Raw genomic sequence first — 18,809 nt, 5'->3', positions numbered from 1 at the left:
GGGCAGTGCGCGTGCGTGCGTGTGTGTGTGTGTGTGTGTGTTTACCATGCAATGCACTTGCATGTACTAATGAGGCCCTCAAGCTCTGGAGGGAAACCCAGTGTGGACATGAATTAGAAGAGCGTGGGTACGCCTGCATATCTGGCTGGCTGGTCACAGCACTGAGCACATGGGATGTAGCAGTGACTCCTTAGGTTTGAGTCAACAGCAGCCCAGGTGAGTAACAGAGCAGGCAGGAGACAGGGGCCCAGCTGGGCCTGGGGAGGGAAAATAGCCCAGAAGTTAGAGATCCAAATGTTCTAGACAGTGACGTCAGGATCAGCTAGCATCTATTTAACATCTGTGTCTCACTGTCTACTGGGTCCCGTGGGTGGGAAGAGAAGGCTGATGACAAAGCTGCATTAGATGGACTTGCTGCCCTCATGGAGCTGATCTAGCCAGGAAGATCAGCCTAACACTCCAGAAGTCAGATTGGGGTGGGGGCCCTGGCCACAGGCTATCCCGGGAACCCCCAGATTTCAGTGCCTGGTGAACCAGGAGGCGCAAACTATGACACCATGAATAGGCTCGATTTGAGGGTTCTACCTCTGCTACTTTCTAGCAGCGTCAGTTTGGGCTAGGCACAGAGTCCAAGTTGTCGCCCTCTGTGAGGACCTAGAGCTTGCAAACCTCCTTCATACACATTGTGCTATTGACCCTTCTTCACTTACGCAACGAGGTGTTTGGACAAGGATCCAAGGCCCCTCCAGCTCTACCATGCGTGTGTACACAAATCAGCAGAAGACACTTGATAAGTATTAAAGTAGAAATCCCGAGGACAAGGTGACAGATGTCACAGTGCCAGGGAAGCCTCCAGGATGCAAACAAGGCTTGGCCGTTGAGGAGCAGGTAAGCTTGGAGGAGTCAGAAAGGAGGAGAAGGAGCTTCTAAGCAGGAGCAGCCCCAAAAGCAAAGGGTGATGAGTCTCGGTGAGGGTGCTGAGGAGGCTGCAGATGTGGAGATTTCGTGGGCCTGGAAGGATGAGGCTGGATGAGAGCAGAGGAACCAAGAACACAAGGCCCCAGGAGCCTCAGCTGAGGCTCTGACCTGGGACAGCTCAGTTACTCCAATGAGCGAGCAGAAGGGGGCGGGCTGTCATTGGCTTCAGAACCCGGGTCTCTGCCACAGCCCTGCCCTCACCCAGCTCTCTCCTTCCATCTCCTGGGGACCCAGGTGCAGGACTACACCTCCTGGGCGGCCGCTGTGCGGCAGGAACTGCAGGGAGAGGAGAGCTCCCAGGAGCCCAGTGGGGGCCTTCTAACGCTCAGCGCCCACCAGCAGCTTCGGGCCGAGCTGGAGGCCCGTGAGGACCTGCACCAGAGGGCTTTCCAGCTGGGCCAGCAGGCGCTTCTGGATGTAGGGACACCCATGAAGGAGGTGGGCCCATTTGTTGGTGCCCCCCCAGCCTGCCCTGCCCTAGTCTGATCCTGCCCCACTCTGCCCCACTGGCTGCTCCACGGGGGGCTTCCCTCGGGATCTTTCACCTCGTCCACACGGCTCTCCCCACTGTGGGCTCCCACCTGCCCATCCCCAGGTCCAGGAATGGCTGCAAGCCCTGGAGGATGAGCGGGAGCAGGTGTTCCAGGCCTGGGAGCGGCAGGAGGAGAAGCTGCAGACTGTGCACCGGGAGCAGCTCTTCCTGAGAAAGTGTGACCACCTGGAACAGATCCTCACAGCCCAGGAGGCAGGTCCCCCTCACCCCACAACATACCTCCCCGTGCACACGGTCTACTCCCTTTCTCCTCTCCCCTTACTCGTTTACTTGCCTCCTGGGATTCTGGGTTTTTCCCTGATAGGCACAGAAGCTGTGCGTTGCTGCCTCAGCACAGATGAGGCAAATGGGGGTGGGGAGGCCCAGCTGTCTGGGTAGTCCCTGATGGCCCCTCTGACTTTTCCATGGGTGATCCAGGCCTCCCTGAAAGCCGGTGCCTTGGGGAGCTCAGTGGAAGAGGTAGAGCAGTTGATCCGCAAACACAACACTTTCCAGAAAGTTCTGACTGCCCAAGATGAGAAGGTAATAGGCTCTGAGAGAACTGGGCGTGGTCAGGAATCTGGGATGGGGTAGGGGAGAAGAGGGCAGAGTCTAGGAACTTTGAAGACTTCGGAACAAAAGATGAAGTGCTTGGTGCGCACCCACAGGTAATGGTGACATACGGTGACAGCCTGTGGGAATAGGGGTGCCTGGTTGCAGCTGACTGAGCAGAGTGGGATGTACAGCTCGAGAACAGGGCCACAGGGCAGGGATGCCAGGGCCACTTGGCTCCACATGATGAGGTCACTGGGGAGCTGCGGGTTTGGTTCTGGCTCTCTGGGAGGACCAGCCAGCCCTGGGCCATGCTGGGCTGAGGGAAGGGCTTCCCTGCGGGCCCTGCTCCAGCCTCCTGGCATGGGGGAACAGTAGACTCTGCCCCTGCCCCCCAGGAGTCAGCTCTGTGCGAGCAGGCAAAGACACATGGGGACCCCAAGGTGCAGGAGCGGCTCCACGCAGTGCTAGAGCATCGGGCTCGAGTGAAGGAACTGGCAGAGGGCCGGAGACGAGCCTTGCACACCTCACTGCTGATGACTGGCTTCACCAGGGCTGTGACTCAGGTCAGAGGGCCACCCCCAGCCCCGTGCCTTCCGCGTGGGCCACCTTTTACGGTGTACAGATGACCTTAACCTTCACAGGCGCCTTCAGGCCTCACCACACCCCTGTGATGAGGACACTGAAGTCTGGAGGGTTACATGGCTTTCCCAGAGCCCTCGCTGGGACCCACAGCATTTGATTCAGAGATACAGTGGGCAGAGACCTGACTGCTTACTGAGCCTGTGAGGGCCAGGCCTGAGAGAAGTGGGGAGGCAGAGGGACGGAGCCAAGCTTCTAGGGCGTTGGAGCAGGCCAGCCTCACCTCCAAAGGCCCTGCCAGCCCTTCCCTGTGGCTGGGGGCCAGCTGGCCCTGGCACACGTCCTCCTGGGCCAGAAGCACTGGATCTCATCTACCTGGCCCTGCCTTGCCCAGCCCTTGGGGCTGGCAGTCAACCACCTGGGCACAGCAGAGAGTGGGTGCGTGGGACGTTGTCACGGGCTGAAGCAGCACCGGCATCACGGGATTCGTGTCCCCACCCCCACCAGGCCCAGGACTGGATGGAGGAGCGAGTCCAGCAGCTAAAAGAGCCAATCCCTCGTGGGGACCTGAAAGATAAATTGAGGCTCCTGCGGAAACACCAGGCCTTCGAGGCTGAGGTCCAGGCCCATGAGGGGGTCATAACCGCTGTCACCAAGGTAACAGCCAGGCCCTCGGCCCCAGTTTTGCCTCGGAGTGTGGGCTCTCAGGTGGCCAAGGGGGAAGGACTCAGGTGGGGTGGGATGGGGGCAGTGACAGGCAAGATCTCCTGGCATCCTGTCTCCCAGGATGGCGAGGCTCTCCTGGCACAGAGCCACCTTCGGGCAGGAGAGGTCTCCCAGAGGCTGTGGGAACTGCAGGAGTGCTGGCGGAAGCTGAAGCAGGCGCTGGCTCTCCGGCGCCAGGACCTAGAGGACGGGTGGAACTTTCTGGAATTTCTGAGGAGAGCTGACCTTGCAGATGCCTGGATCCAGGAGATGGTAAGACCCAGCCAGCAGAGTCAGGGATGGGGCCTCGGGGCTGAGAGATGGGGGCAAGGAGCCCTGGGCCTGTAGCTCCCCGGATCCCTGACAGGTGGAACCCCAGCGGGAACTTCCCAAAACTGCCCCCTGCCCCCCCGTGCTGGGTGCCCCCGGTGCTGGGGCTCAGACACTGCCCCCAGGTCCTCACCCCTCGGCCTCCACAGGATGCCATGGTGAACGTAGGCAACCTCGGCCGGGACCTTGAGCACTGTCTGCAGCTCCGCAGGCAGCTCCACCAGCTCCGAGGAGTCTGGGCCCAGGTAAGGGGGCCCTGGGGGGAGAGGTTGGTCAACAGGTCCCCACAGGAATCAGGACTGCTCAGAGAAGTGATGATCGAGGCTCAGGGAAGGGCTCCAAACTGCCGCTCCGTGCTTACCACCTGCGTGTGGTAAGGGGGAGCTGGGGGGAGGGTACAGGGGACTTCTCCCTACCACTTTTGCAATTTCCCGTGCATCTATAATCGTTTCAAAATTTGAAAAAAGAATGCACGTATGCCTGGGTATAGTGGATAATCTATCCGCAAACTGCAGCTGCCCGTAACCCTCATCCAGCCTCTCAGCTTCTCATCACCACGCCCCCACATGCACCCCCCAAATCCCTTTCTCTTATATGCTATAGATGAAAGAAAGACCGATGTAGTCATAGTCAGGTGTTAGAGCCAATACACGCTAACCTCCTCCCTCTGGGGGAAGCATGTATGATTTCTGCAAGGCTGCAGTGCTCCACCCCAAGCTCCCCTTTGCTGGTAATGGAATTCGCAGCCTCCGCCAGGTGCTGTGGTAGAAGGAGAACCAGAGAGACTCAAGGAGCGAGGCTCAAATCCTGGCTCTGCCACACGTTAGCCACGGTAGCCTCTGACTGTTCTGAAGAGCGTCTGTAGGAGAGGAACCCCCTTCCCTGCCTAGCTCGTATGCGACCCTCCTAGGGAAGCGCTTTGGAGACTTTAACAAGCCCTAGGAACACAGGCTGCTTTTGCTGGTGGTAGGACCCCCACACTCCCTCCCACTGCCAGGGGCCCCGGCTCATGGACCCGGAAGCCCCTGTCACTAAGCAGCCCCAGCCTGTGACTCCTAGGGGTGCAGACACTCAAACACCAGGAGACCCAAGCTCACCACTTGCTTTACTTTTCTTGCCAATTCTTATTCTCAGTTCTTATTCTTGCTTTCTTATCAATTGCTTTTCTGAGCAATTTAACTTGAAGGCTTCCGTTAATCCTTGCCGGCCGGCCCTGCCACCCTGCCCAGTTTTGACCCAGGAGCATTTTTCTAGCCTTAGAGAGGACGCTGGGGCTGCAGGCCATGAGTGTCTCTTGCTCACTGCCCCCGGCATGTGGTGCAGCTGCTTGCACTCCCCAGTCACACTGCTCCTCACCCCCTTTCGGGCCCGGCCAGACCCTCCGTGTGCTGACTGCTTGGGGTGGGTGTCACAGGTGCCTTCACCCTTCACCCTCACAGGACACGGTGGATGACACCCACATCAGGAGCATCAATGACTTGTCCCTGAAGCTCGAGAAGCTGGACCCTGAGCAAGTCAAGACCATCCGCCAGCGGCGACATGAGCTGAACAGCAGGCCAGTCCCAGAGTGGGAGGCAGTGGGGCCAGGAGAGAGGGGGCTGGAGGGCCGCCTCACCTCAGCCTTCCACCCTCTTTGCCAGATGGAAGAGTTTCCATGGCAACCTACTCTGGTACCGGCAGCAGCTTGAGGGAGCCCTGGAGATGCATATATTGTCCAGAAAACTGGATGAGCTCACTGAGCGGCTTAGGGAGAAGGTAAGCAGTGAAAGGCCGTAACAGCCAGCTGGGTGCCCTCACCCCGAGTTTCCCAGGTGTCTCGCCCGTAGGCCTCCTCTCCTCCTCAGCTGGGAGACTGAAGATAGATGCCACTAGGGGTCCTTCAGAGCTGGGGAAAGGGATCTGCCAGGGGCTCTCAGGATATCAGCTCTGATATCCCAGAAGCCCCCGTGCCAGGCTTGGAGGCTGACCCACCTGGCTTCCAGAAACACCCGGCCAGAGGCCAGAGCACTGTTCCCCCAAGCACTCTTCCCTCCGTTGTCCCTGAGCAAGCCCAGAGCACACAGGAGGCTTGCCCTGGACCCTGTCAGCAACCACAGAGAAACGTGCTGGCAGAGGTAGAAGTGAAGAAACTGCCCCCCAAGAAGTCCCGCGTGACACAGACGGGGCCCTGTTCTGGCCATGCAGGGGGCTGTGGCCTCACTGTTTTCACTCCTCTGGTTCCTGCTGCAGCCAGAGGCTTGGCTGTCAGTGCTCGGTTTCCCCCAGAGGAGTGAGAGACAGACGAGACGAGGTGTGTGGAGGCACCACACAAACAGATCACTGTGTGAGAAGAAACTCTGTCCCCAGGCTCTCCTGGGAATCTTCCTCCTTCACAGAAGGAAGGAGCCTGTGGTTGGTGGGGGGCATGGGGAAGGGAATCAGGTGGGGGTACGTGCTTCTCACACAGAAACCAGTGGCTGGTGATTCCTCTGCAGTGAGGGAGGAGCGGGGGCAAAGGCGAAGCCAGTAATGCCGCATTCTTTCCCAGGCTGCCCTGGTCCAGGCCCTGGACCTTGGGAAAGATCTGGAGAGCGTGCAGAGGCAGATACGGAAACACAAGGAGTTGGAGCGGGACATGGGCCTCCTCCAGGCCCAGGTGGAGGTGTGCAGCTGGGCGTGGAGGTGGGCCCTGCCCACGATGCCTCCTCTGGGGTCCCCGGGCAGGCACATAGGGCAGGCCGGCCTCGTGATCTCGAGAGCTGCAGGGCCCATCCTGCAGTACAGCCCCTCACAGGCCAGGGGGCCTCCTGCAGCCCTGGCCCCCCTGAGTACATACAACCTGCCTCCTTCCCACAGCCCCTGGAGCGAGAGGTGGGCCGCGTTTGCCAGCAGAGCCCTGGAGCAGCCAAGAGCCTCAGCCCCAAGCAGCGGGAGATGATGGACAGTTGGTGGCAACTCTGGAGGGAGGCCCAGAAGCGGTAGGAACCCCTGGGCCTCGTTCCCTCCCTGCCCTCACAGACTCCATCCCTGTGGCGTCTCAGTCTCTGCAATACCCTTTGACCCCAGTTTCCCCTGAGAGCCTTTCTCCATCCTTCGAATAACCGTTGGTATTATCCAGCTATTAATTCCCAGCCCAGAGGCCCTTCTTTGGCTAAGGGGGTTCAGGGACGGAAAGCACTGGTTGGGGGTGGGCGAGAGGATGGTCTCAGAGCCCCCAGGACCAGCTGATGAACCCTGTGGGCAGGAGGGAGTCACTGGACGCCTTGCACCGAGTTCAGACCCTGCAGGCCATGCTGCAGCACTTGTTGGTCTGGGCGCGGAAGCTACGGGTGGAGATGGACACCCGGAGCGCCCCCGGAAACCCCGCGGAGGCCCAGCGCAGGTTGGAGGAGCATCAGGAGCTCAAGGTGAGGGCTGGGCCCCTGGGGCCTTGCCTCCTCTCTGCGCTGCCCCCTACGGAGCCCAGGGATCCCTGGGCGCCTTTCTCCTCTGCCTCCGCCCCCCATTTGGCTCTGTTCCCGCCCGTCCCCCTCCCGCTGTGCCTCCTGTCCCTGAGGAGCCTCAGCCCCGGGGATCTGAGGCCAGCCTTGTTCCAGGCCGAGCTGGACTCCCGAGCAGACAGCATCAGCCTGGCCCGAAGCACCGGGCAGCGACTGCTCGCAGCCAGGCTCCCGTCCGCCGCCGCCACGCGCCAGGCCCTGGCTGCTTTAGACCAGGAGCTGAACAGCCTGGAGGGCGCCTGGCAGTTGCACCAGCGTCAGCTGCAGCAGGACCTGGAGCTCCAGGCAGGCAGCCTCATCCTGCCCCCGTCCTAACCCCACCGCTAAACCCAGGGAGGCTGCCGTCTCGGGGTTTGCCCACCGCTCAGCGTGTCTGCAGCAAGTCTTGCCCGCTGCGGGCTCATCCTCTAGAGCCAGGTGTCTCAGTCTCCAGTTTCTCCTCTGGACCCAACAGTCACTCCACCTGCAGCGACGGGACCCTCCGCTCATGTCCTCTGCCTTTTCCTTTCTTGACAGCTGGTTCTGAGTTCTGTGGAGCAGATGGAAAGCTGGCTCTGCAGCCAGGAGGCCTGCCCAGCCGGCGACGGTCTGGGGGTAGGTGCCGATGAGGGTTTTACAAAAGCAGCAACCGGCACTGCCCGGGCTCCCCCGCCCAGGAGGCTCTCCCTGCCCTCTACCGCATCGGTCACTGGTCTCTCAGCCGTCCACGGGTGGCTCTTGTGCACCCAGGGCTGGGCCCCACAGGGGATGTCCCGGGGGCTTCGAGGGGGTGCGCGTGGCCTTTGACCCCCCCTTGCCTCCTTCCCACAACTTCCCACCTCTGCGTTCCTCGCTTCCCTGCACAGAGGTTTGCTCCAACCACTTTCCCAACCCAGTGGCAGGCTAGCCTAACTCAGGGGAGACCTCAGAGAAAGCGGGGGCTGGCTCGACCTGTGCTGATGCAGTCTGACCAGAATGCAGAGGAGGGGGTAGTCCTATTACGTGAACAAACTCCACCTGCCTTGAACATTCTGACATTGACCCTTATCCCCAGTACCTTCCCTGGCTAAGATCACTGTCCTGAAGCCAAGTGCAGCCCTGAGAAACTAGAGGGATGTGTTTGGGCAGAGCACTCACCATGTGGGTGAGTGAGTGGTGGCACGGCTGTTCGGCGGGGCGAGCAGATAGCCTGGGATGGGAGGGGCAGCCCTGTGGACTTATCGGCTTCCCTACTCCTGCCAGGACTCTTTGGCCAATGTGGAGACCCTCCTGTGGAAGCACAAAGGGCTCGAGCGGGACCTGGAGGCACAGGCTGAAAAGATCAGCACCCTGGAGGCCGCAGCCCGCAGCCTGCACCAGAGTGGGCACCCTGATGCCCAGGGTGCCCTGGGTCGGTGCCAGGCCATGCTCCTCAGGTACCTCTGGCTCTGGGCTGTGGGCGGGATGACCACACTCACCAGCCTTTCCGAAGTCTGAGGTCAATGCCAAAACCCCAGCACCCCTGCCCAGCACAGCGTCTACCAGCAAAGTGAAGGAGAGGTGACCTAGTGGAATGACGGTGCCAGAGCACAGCGGCTGGCCACTCATGGTGGGACTTGGGGCAGATGCCTCTCAGATGCCAGGTCTACAAGGAGGAGGTAACAATACCTGCCTCCTCGGGTAGTGGGGAGGATTGAGAAGGTACCCTTAATGTCTTAGCACATTTCTCATGCTCGTTTAAATGAAGCTGGCACAGCTTAGAGATACCAGGCTCTGCCTTTTTTCCTCATAAAAGCCCATCTGGTTCAGCTACCTCCCCCAGCTCTTCTCAGGCTCTTACCAAGGCAGATTTAGCCAAAAGCCGGGTCTCAGACTGGCGGGGGTCCCTGTCTTCCCCAGAGAGCCCGTCAGTGTGGGCACCGTGGCCGGGGCAGGGTGGGGCCATTCCCTCCTACTTTCTGCATGTGGGACCCCACCTGGCCACCAGGAGGCCTGTGGGGGGACAGATGACAAATGTTGGTTTGCTGGATTCCATCACACCCTCCTTGCCTGACCCCCAATCACCTTAGGTGGTTGGTGGCCGGCCTTGCTGTCCCTGAGCATGGTGCCACGCTGAGCCCTCCCTGCTGGCTTCTGGCATCCTCTGTGGGGGGCGGGGCAAGGGGGTTCCCATTCCATCAAGCCTCTCTCCATCTCCTCCTCCCCCCCACACCGTTTGGTCACCCCAGCAAGGGTTTCCACTCACACCGGTGTGGAAACTATAGATGCGGGCAGTGTAGGTGATTTTTTCCTATTTATTTATTTTTTAGATCACATTTCTAATTTCTATTTTTGTGCATATGGCAACGTACCTGATACATTGGTACAGAGGTAGGCGCATATGCAAATCAGTAGACACCACGCAAAAATACATGTGTGTTTTGAGTGAACACTGCTCGAAGTTCTTCCTAATAGCAGCGTGTGATCAAAGAAGTGGGTTTAGATGCTGTACTAGTTGGCGAGCGCTGCCACAGCAAAGTACCACAGATGGGTGGCTTCGACACCAGAAATGTATTCCCTCACAGTTCTGGAGACCAAAAGTCCTCAATCAAGATATCGGCAGGGTTGGTTTGTCCCGAGGCCTCTCTCCCTGGCCAGCAGACGGCCGTCTTTCTCCTCCTTCACATGACTGTCCCTGGGTGTGTGCCACCTGCTGGAGCACGTTAGGATGCACCCTCATGATCCTTTTTAAACTGAATTCTTTAAAACCCTATCTTCAAATACAGTCACATTGTGAGGTACTGTGGAGGCAGATTCGACATAAGGATGGGGGGACAGAGTTCAGCCCATCACAGGCACTAGTGACAAGGGGAGTAGAATGTCTCTCCAGTTCAAAGGGACCCCCAGACTCAGGGTGTGCTGATGCAGAAGGGCTGTTGCCGGCTGGAAGGGCACACACATGCACACCCCCTGGAGCAGCCCCAGGTCCAGTGGGGGGAACTGAGGGCCCATGAGCCCCTCCTTCTGGCAGGAAAGAGGCACTGGTGGAAGGAGCCGGGACCCGCCGCCGTCAGCTGGAAGAGCTCCGGCAGCTGCAGACTCTCCTGCAGGAATCCTTTGAGGTTCCCCTTGGCTCAGGGTGTGGGTAGTGGTTGTGGCGGGAAAGGATCTGCTCCTGACGGGGCCACCCTTGCTCCGGGCAGCCCAGTGGTTTGGGGGAATGGGAGGCCCTGAGGTAGCCAAGCCTGGTCCTCTGCATACATCCAGGTGGCCATGTGGCTGAGGGAGAAGAACTCAGTGGCCCTGGAAGAGGGCTGGAGGGACCCAGCTCTGCTGCAGGCCCAGCTGTGGAAGCAGCAGAGTCTCCAGGCCGAGCTAGATGCAAATGTCCACGAACAACAAAGGCTGCAGATGGTGAGCCCCTGGGGCCTGTGGGACAGTCCTGCAGGCCAGAGCATGGGGAGACCCCGCAGAGCCCTGGCAATGGCTCTGAGCCATGGTAATGGATGGCCAACATTCACGGAGTACCTTCTGTATACAGGCACCATGCTAAGCACCCAAGGGTAGTGAGAAGCAGTAGCTTTCCTGGGGACCCTCTCCAAAAACAGTACCTTTTCAAGAATCTTAAAGATGACATTTTGACGGATAGCTTATAAAGCCATCTTGGAAAGATATTAGGGGATGGAGGAGGGCATAGCTAGCAGTCCTGTGGGTAACGGAGTCCAAATGTCTCATCTTTTAAATTTACCCTCTCCTACCTACAAAGGGCAGGTCCTGGCCCCAGGCTGGCTCCAATATAAATTGTTCTGAAAAAAAAAAATTTCTTTTTAAGATTTTTTTTTATTTTTTATTTTTTTTCTTTTTAAGATTTTATTTGAGAGACAAAACAAGCAAGACGGAGAGGGAGAAGGAGCAGTAAAAGCAGACTCCCCACTGAGCAAGGAGCCCAACATGGGGCTCAATCCCAGGACCCTGGGATCATGACCGGAGCTGAAGGCAGACACTTAAGCAACTGGGCCACCCAGGCGTCCCTAAAAAATTCTTAATGTTTTATCTCATTTAAACTAAAGAACCATTGTTCACTCCATTATATAGATAAGGAAAATGAGCTCAGAGAGGTTAAAGAATTTGAGGTCACACAGCACACAGGCTGGTGGGCAGAGCCAACACCAGTCCCCTGGCACCAGCAGTCCTGAGTCCATGCACCGTATTTGCTGTAGGAGGGGCAGAGGCTGCTGCAGGAGGGCCACCCAGCCTCGGAGACCATCCAGGAGCGGCTGCGGGAGCTGGGAGAGCTCTGGGACGAGCTGCAGGCCAATAGCCGGAGGAAGGCAGCCGCGCTACAAGAGGCTTGCAAGGTGGGTTCTGTGCGCCATGGAGCAGGCTGGAGGCGGTGCTGGGCCTCTCCTTGGTGCCCACCTCACATTCTGCCCCAGGCTCTGCGTCTCCGGCGGAGTGTGGAGGACCTAGAGAGCTGGCTGGAGCCTGTGGAGGTCAAGCTGAGAGACCCCATCGGGGACCAGGCCCAGCCTGAGCTGGACGAGCTCATGGGGGCCCAGGGGGAGCTGGAGGCAGCGGTGGACCGGCAGGCCGGGCAGGCACAGTTGCTGCTGGGCCAGGCCCAGGTCTTCACAGGGGAAGGCCGCTGCCTTGCCCAGGACGTGGAGGACCAGGCCCGGCGGCTGCTTCGGAGGTAGATCTGCCCCTGTGTATCCCCCTTGCCCTCCAGCTTGTGTCCTCAGGGCTCCCCCTTCCCTCAGGATGAGGGGCACCCAGCGCGTGGGCTCCGGGCCTGACCGATGGCTGATGGCCGGGGCGCCCGCCCTGGTCCCACCGTCCGCTGCTGCAGGTTGGAGGGCCTGCGGGCGCCCCTGCGGGAGCGCAGAGCAGCCCTGGAGGCCCGGCGCCTCGCCCTGCAGTTCTTCAGGGACGCCGATGAGGAGCTGGCGTGGGTGCAGGAGAAGCTGCCCCTGGCCACGGCCCGGGACTGCGGGCAGAGCCTGAGCGCCGTGCGCCGCCTGCAGGAGAAGCACCAGGTGTGGACCCTCCCGCCTCGAACGGGGGGCGGGGGGGTGGGGGGGCTCAGATTGAGCCCGAGGCTCTGAGCCCGTGGTGCTGGGAGCGCCGTGCCCGGGCGGCCGCTGGCATCCCCGCCCTGTCTTCCTCCGCCGCCACAGAACCTGGAGCGTGAGCTGAGCAGCCACGAGGCCCTGGCCCAGGCCGTGGTGGACGCGGGCCGCCGGCTGGTGGAGGCGGGTGCCGGCCGCGCCGTGGCTGCCCGCGCGCAGCAGCTGGAGGACGCCGTGGGCTGCCTGCGGGCCGAGGCGGCGCAGAGGCGGCGGCGGCTCCAGCAGGCTCAGGAGGCCCAGCAGTTCCTGACGGAGGTGAGGGGACGCGGGGCTCGGAGGACGGGCCCCAGCTCTGTGGCTCTGCCCCAGCTCTCCCGCCAGGGAGCACGGCCCCTCCCTCCTAAACCGGTGGTTGTCAATCATCACGTTCCCGATGACCTGGAACTTTCTGGAAATGCTGATACTCCCTTCCCAGGCCAGGCCAGGCCAGGCCGGAGCCCGTGGGGCGGAGAGCCAGGCACAGGGAGCGAGAAAGCTCCCCGGGGGGGTCCCGAGCTCGGCCACGGCGGAAAGCCCTGCGGCCCCCACTCCGAGCCGGGAGCCCTGGAGGCCTCCTCCCAGGGAAGACTGTCCCCTCTGCCCCGCAGCTCCTGGAGGCCGAGTCCTGGCTGCAGCAACAGGGCTGTGCGCTGCACACCCAGGATGGGGCCCAGAGTGCTGAGGCCGCGCGCGCCTCCCTGCGGCGGCTGGAGGCCACCAGGAGACTCCTAGAGGCGTTCGGGCCGCGCTTGGAGCGCCTGCAGCAGGGGGCCGCCCTCCTCCAGGGCGGGCAGCTCCCCGGGAGGTGGGTGCGAGGCGCGGGCGGGCTCTCCCCACAGAGGCGCGGCGGTCCGGCCTAGCGGAGAAGGGCGGCGCTCGGTTGTCCTTCCTGCCACAGCGCGCAGGTGCTGGCCCGGCTGCGGGCGGTGGGGGAGGCCCATTCGGGGCTGCTGCGGACGGCGGAAGGCCGAGCGCGGGGCTGGCGGGAACAGCTGCAGCTCCACCGCGCCGAGCGGGAGGCCCGGCTTCTCGAAACCTGGCTGGCCGGCAAGGTGGCCGCCGCCGAGTCCCAGGACCATGGGCAGGACCTGGAAGCCGTCGAGGTGGGTCTCCCCTGGGTGAACCTGGGGAAGAGTGGACTGCGGCTGAAAGGAGCAAAGGAAGTGTGCGTCCCAGGCGGGAGGGGGTGAGGGGGTGAGCAGAAGGGAAGTAGGGGGCTCTGGGCGGGTCCCTGCGGTACGGCCGAGCCCAGGACCTCATCCAGTACGGACCAGGGGACTGTCAGGGACAGCGTGAGCACGAGCTGCGGGACTCCACTGCCAGAGTGCCCCTCGCTGGCCCTGTATCCTCGCAGATGCTGGAAAAGAAATTTGAGGCTTTCAGAAAGGAAGTTCAGAGCCTGGGCCCGGCCAAGGTGGAGGCCCTGAGGGAGCTGGCGGGCTCCCTGGAACGGACCGCGCACAAGTACAATCCCCAGATCCAAGCCCAGAGGAGTCGCATCGAGGCCACTTGGGAGAGGCTGGACCGGGCAATAAAAGCCCGCACACAGGTAAACGCCCCCAGGCCAGGCCGGGGCAGCCCAGGGGCTGGAACATCTCTGCCTTCTGCCTGGGTCCAGGACAAGCAGACACGCCGGTTGTGCGTGTGTGTGTGTGCGCGCGCGCGTGCGCAGAGGGAGATGGCTGCCTCTAATTCCCAGCATGGAGCAAGTGGGCAGTCTCAACACCTTGCACTTCCACCCCACCTCAGCCCTCTCCTCCAGTTTGGATTCCTGCTGGTGCAGTTCGCACCTCCAGGGAGAAACAGGAAGCATGTCCAGCCAGCTTCTGAGCCCCTCGAAGCCTCCCCTAAATACAGGCCTCGGGTTTTAAGATCCACCCTGTTCACCTCTCCTCGACCCCACTCGCTTAACCGGCTCCTTCACGCCACTGCCTCGCTCTTCTAACCCCGGGCCCTGTGCAGGCGGCTTCACTGCTGCTCCACAGCCTGTGTTCACAGCCCTATGCTGGTTTCTGTTAAAGCAGGCTGCTCCCTGAGCCCCTGGCCTCCGAGGCAGCCTCCTGAACCCACGCAAACCCAACTCTTCCCTCACGTGGCCCCCTCCCCCGCTGCTTCATGGCCTCCTTTCTGCTTTTCTCGAGACTCACACATCAAAGACTCTCATCACAGAATGCCCCCCTGAGGCCCTACTGCATCATCAGTAACATCCCACATTCAGAAGCACCTGCCACACCTGGCGCATTTTATGTACCTGCTGGTCACTACCGAGTCACTGAGCCCCACGGTCCTCGTTATTTAAAAGGAGGTGGCCCACAAGGCCGTGTCTCCAGGGAGAAAGGACCCTAGGAATGAGCTCAACCCAGAGCAGGCCCTCCCCCCTCTCCCAGAGCCTGGCCACAGCCCGGGAGGTCCGTGGTTTTGAGCAAACAGTGGCCTGGCTCCAGAGCTGGATGCAGGAGAAGGCCACCCTGATGGCGAGAGACGTCTGTGGCCACAGCCCGTCATCAGTGCAGACCTTCGAGCAACAGCACAGGTGCCTGGAGGTGAGGGCTCACACCCCATGGTCTGCCCGTCGGAGCCCCTCCCTGCAGGTGGTAGGTAGCACCCCCCCCCCGCCCCACCCCACCCCACCCCACCCCAGCCAGGTAGGGCTGGCCCAGGCTGTGGAACAGTGGAGTTGGCTTGGGAAATTCTGGGAAACAGATCAGGACCCCTCAGAGAGGACTGGATGCTCCCAAATGAGGGGTATGTGTCAGGTTGACGGGGGTGAGATCTGATTGTGTGTTCTGGTGGCAGAGGGAACTGGCGGCAATGGAGAAGGAGGTGGCACGGGTGCGGATGGAGGCCTGCCGGTTGGGCCAGCTACACCCCATGGCTCAGGATGGCCTGTCTGAGCAGCTGGCTAGGGTGGAGGAGGCCTGGGCCACCCTGGAGGTGAAGGCCCGGGAGCAGGGCCAGCAGCTGGAGCAGGCTGCCCGGGGCCACGCCTTCCTCGGCCGCTGCAGGGAACTGCTGTAAGTGGCCTCCTGCCCTGGTGTTGGCTCAGCTCCACCCTGTGGGGTGGGGGTCACCCCAGCACATCGGAAGCCTGACCCCCCTTCCCAGTGCACACCTCATGCCCCACCTCCCAAGGCTGCTCCCCACCCTGATGGCAGTTTTGTCTCCCTGTCCCCAGAACATGGGCTCAGGAGAAGCAAGCTGTGGTTTCGTCTGAGGAGCTGGCCGGGGACCTGGTGGGAGCTGAGCGGCTCCTGGCCCAGCATGACGAGCTGGGGCGAGAAATCAAGGAGCACTGCCTACAAGCCCAGGTTGTACAGCAAGAAGGGCAGCAGCTGATAGACAGTGGCCACTTCATGTCCCTGGAGGTACGAGCACGAAAGTGGACCTGGGGTTGAGCTGGGGATGGAGCTCAGCTACCCAAGGCCTCAGAACACAGAAACCCTCAGTGGCAGGCCGGGAAGGAGCAGAGACAGAGAAGCAGAGAAAGGAAGGGCCTGGGCCTTCCCTGGACCCCTCTGCTGGGCACTCCAGCCCTGCCCTGCCTCAGTGCTCCTGCTCATGCATGTGACCCATAGCACCCCTTTCCACCAGGTGGCAGGGTGTCTGCAGGAGCTAGAAGGGCAGCTGCAGGCACTCACAGAGGCCTGCGTCCTACGCCGGGAGCGCTGCGAGGAGAACTGGGGCCTGCAGAAGCTGCGACAGGAGCTGGACCAAGCTGAGGCCTGGCTGGCCTCCCGGGAGGGTCTACTGCTGGACCCCAACTGTGGGGTGAGCCAAAGGCCCCCCCCCCCCCCCTCGCCATTAGCCAGCTGTACCAGCCCGCAGCTGCAGCCGAGGGCAGATCCTGTTACTCCTCTGATCCCTGACCAGCGAAGCGGGTCGGGGACCAGGACGGGGAGGCTCTCCACACCCCCATGGAGCTGGGGCTCACCCTGGCTTTGCTTCCCCGCAGCACTCTGTGCCTGATGTGGAGTTGCTGCTCGGCAGACACCAGGACTTAGAAAAGTTGCTGGCAGCCCAGGAAGAGAAGTTTGCCCAACTGCAGAGAAAGACGGGAGTGAGCAGAGGCCGGACGAGGATTCCCTAGCGGCGAGGGGCCCGAGGGCTGGGGGTGGGAGCATCCTGGTCTCAACCTGAGACTGGGGCCTCCCCAGTACATGGAGCCCATGTGTGACCCCTCACGAGAGCCCTGTTCTTTGCCTGGCCAGCTGCCAGGGCCTGTCCCCCCCTTGTCCAGGTAGGCCAGAGCCCCACTATGGACTAGGATGACAGGGGAAGTCTCTTAAGCAAGCTGAAGCAGGAGGAGATAAAGAGCAATGAGGAGACAGGGATTCTCTCCGGGTGGAAGGGCTTTGGAGAGGAGAGGCGGGGGCACGGAGCCCTGCCCTGGCTCACCTTCCTCCCCTCTCCAAGGTGGAACAGAAGCTGCTGCAGCCGGGGACAGGGCTGACACCCAGCAATGCTGGCCATGGGCTCACCTCCCTCCAGCAGAGGCCCTTCGGAAGCTGGTGGCCAGGAGTACAGCTGGCTGAGACAAGGGACCTGCAGCCAGGTGGCCCCGTCAGCCCACACATACCCTCTGCCACCACTGTCTCCCTGGAGCGGGCAGCCAGGCAGCAGGAGCCCAGGGGTGCCAGGGCCATGGGGGTAAGGCCCAGACCCTGGAGCCAGCACTGAGGCCCTGGGGGTTTGGGGCACTAGGGATAGGAGCTGAGAGTCCTCAGGAATGAAGTGGTTGGAGGGGGGTAGATTTCTAGCGCACCTTCCAGAGGGGGCCTGTCCTCTGTTGCTGGATGTTTCCTGGGCCCCATCTGGCACTTGCAGGATGCGAAGGGTGCCTTCACCACGGAGGGATTTTTGGAGCTCAAGCAGCAGCTCCTGCTTGCAGGGAGGCAGGTAAGTATGAGGAGATTCCTTCTCCAGGCACCTCTCCTCCACAGAACCACTCAGCTCAGAGGGACTATCAGGGCCTGGCATCCTGACATGATGGATAGCCCCCCCACCCCCAGCCATTCTTAAGACAGTCTCCTTTTTTCTTTAAGTAATCTCTACCCCTCAATGTAGGGCTTGAACTCACAACCCCGAGATCAGGAGTCACAGACTCTATTGACCGAGCCAGCCAGGCGCCTCAAGATAGTTTCATTCTTTACCTACCACACAGCTTCTGCCCCGCACCCAAGTAGGGTGGGGGGAGGGTGAAGGCCCTCTTCCTCCTCTTGCTGGTCTCCCCACACATCATCCCCTGGCTCCCTCTTCCCCGTGGACACCTCTGTCCAACCCAGGACTTGGCCTGAGAGCCTCTGAAGACACAGGCCTTCCCAAGGCCAGGCTGCAGCCTCCCCTCCATGCCTAGCTGGTGCAGCCTCACTGCCCTCTCTCCACAGCCCTGCTCAAGCTCCGGGGATGGCTGCCATGGCACCTTGGGGGTTAGCTCCCTGAGCCTCCTCTGGGACAAGAGGACAGCAGCAGAGGTACTAGGCGGTGGAATATGGGGGAGGCTGAGCACAGGCCCACAGAGAAGAGCGGACATGTTCATAGTAACCCCTTGCTCATCTCTTCTCAGAATATGGCCCCAGTGGCCACCCTTGACCTCAGAGAAGCCCAGTGTGAGAGGCTGGGCCACCAGCATAGCAGGAAACACACTTTCTCCTTAAAGTGAGTGCTACTGCAGAGGAGACAATAGCCCCAGGACATACTGACCCAGTAGGCACAGCCTCCCAGAAGCAGGCACCTGGATGGGGCTGGACGCAGGGGTTCACCCATGTGGGAAGTGCAGAGATTTGACCCGTGGCTATCTGGGTGGCAGGTTGAGCAGCGAGGTGGAAACCCTGCGTGCAGCACCGTCAGAAGGGCAGGCTGAGAGCCGGCACCACGTCCTGAGCCGCACAGTTGGTAGGCGCCACCAGAACCTAGGGAGGGACTTGGGTGTGAGCCCCTGGGCCCCAAGCCGCTGTTTCACACATCCTCAGCAATCTCGCATCTAGTACCTCTAGAGCCTGAGATGTAGTTGGGACTTAAGTGTCTTCTCAAAGAATTTAAGACCCAGAAAGGGTAAACCACTTGCCATAGATCACACCGCTCATCTAATTAGTACCAGAGATAGGGCCAGGCTTGCCCCCAGCTGCCGCCTGGTCCCTTTGGAGTCTGTCTCTGTGACTCCCCTGAGTGCTCCTAGGCTTTGTTCTGTGACCCTGGGACCTTCTCTAACCTTCCAGTCCTCAAAAAGCTCTGAATGCACTGCCCTTGGGTATCTTGTGGACAGTGGTCAAACCCAGTTCTATCAGGAGGGATGCCTGGGAAGCACCCCTGCACCAGGTATCTGTCGGTGGGGTCGGACAGGCTCCACCTGGACAGCATGTTCAGGTCATGTCCTCAGGCTGCCGGGAGCCCAGGTGGGAGTCCTTTCCTGTTCCTCCCAGTCTCTCTGGGTTCTTGGCTCCATTCCTTGCACTGTCTCTGGTCCCCTCTGAGCCTGTCCTTCCAGAATCCCAAAGGGATCTTGAGTTTCTTCAGGATCTCCTCCAGACTGAGCCTTTCTTAGCCTGCATTCAGACTTCTAGGAGGCAGCGTGCACTGGGGGGCCTGCCTGGGGGCTGGGCCTATGCC

General features: G+C 60.9%; 1 protein-coding gene across 1 annotated transcript in view; it reads left to right on the top strand.

Annotated features, from left to right (window-relative positions):
• The window catches only part of SPTBN5 (spectrin beta, non-erythrocytic 5), a 47,693-nt gene that overhangs the window by 24,923 nt on the left and 3,961 nt on the right, over nt 1-18,809 (top strand). The window contains exons 32-65 of the mRNA XM_072808601.1: nt 1,213-1,416; nt 1,574-1,723; nt 1,949-2,053; nt 2,461-2,628; nt 3,152-3,301; nt 3,431-3,622; nt 3,829-3,924; nt 5,119-5,234; nt 5,320-5,434; nt 6,207-6,320; nt 6,515-6,636; nt 6,903-7,065; nt 7,255-7,443; nt 7,675-7,752; nt 8,380-8,552; nt 10,127-10,217; nt 10,363-10,509; nt 11,316-11,453; nt 11,532-11,788; nt 11,945-12,131; nt 12,273-12,479; nt 12,812-13,008; nt 13,102-13,306; nt 13,558-13,752; nt 14,591-14,746; nt 15,000-15,217; nt 15,379-15,568; nt 15,795-15,971; nt 16,156-16,260; nt 16,617-16,850; nt 17,028-17,099; nt 17,588-17,674; nt 17,767-17,858; nt 18,010-18,095. Of these exons, the coding sequence (XP_072664702.1) occupies nt 1,213-1,416; nt 1,574-1,723; nt 1,949-2,053; nt 2,461-2,628; nt 3,152-3,301; nt 3,431-3,622; nt 3,829-3,924; nt 5,119-5,234; nt 5,320-5,434; nt 6,207-6,320; nt 6,515-6,636; nt 6,903-7,065; nt 7,255-7,443; nt 7,675-7,752; nt 8,380-8,552; nt 10,127-10,217; nt 10,363-10,509; nt 11,316-11,453; nt 11,532-11,788; nt 11,945-12,131; nt 12,273-12,479; nt 12,812-13,008; nt 13,102-13,306; nt 13,558-13,752; nt 14,591-14,746; nt 15,000-15,217; nt 15,379-15,568; nt 15,795-15,971; nt 16,156-16,260; nt 16,617-16,850; nt 17,028-17,099; nt 17,588-17,674; nt 17,767-17,858; nt 18,010-18,095 (5,176 nt within the window). The remainder of the gene's footprint in view (nt 1-1,212; nt 1,417-1,573; nt 1,724-1,948; nt 2,054-2,460; nt 2,629-3,151; nt 3,302-3,430; nt 3,623-3,828; nt 3,925-5,118; nt 5,235-5,319; nt 5,435-6,206; nt 6,321-6,514; nt 6,637-6,902; nt 7,066-7,254; nt 7,444-7,674; nt 7,753-8,379; nt 8,553-10,126; nt 10,218-10,362; nt 10,510-11,315; nt 11,454-11,531; nt 11,789-11,944; nt 12,132-12,272; nt 12,480-12,811; nt 13,009-13,101; nt 13,307-13,557; nt 13,753-14,590; nt 14,747-14,999; nt 15,218-15,378; nt 15,569-15,794; nt 15,972-16,155; nt 16,261-16,616; nt 16,851-17,027; nt 17,100-17,587; nt 17,675-17,766; nt 17,859-18,009; nt 18,096-18,809) is intronic.

Source organism: Canis lupus, chromosome 32 (assembly GCF_048164855.1).
Source record: "Canis lupus baileyi chromosome 32, mCanLup2.hap1, whole genome shotgun sequence".
NCBI classification, from domain to species: Eukaryota; Metazoa; Chordata; class Mammalia; order Carnivora; family Canidae; genus Canis; species Canis lupus.
The sequence above is the reverse complement of the archived record's forward strand: the minus strand, read 5'-3'. Positions and strand labels throughout refer to the sequence as shown.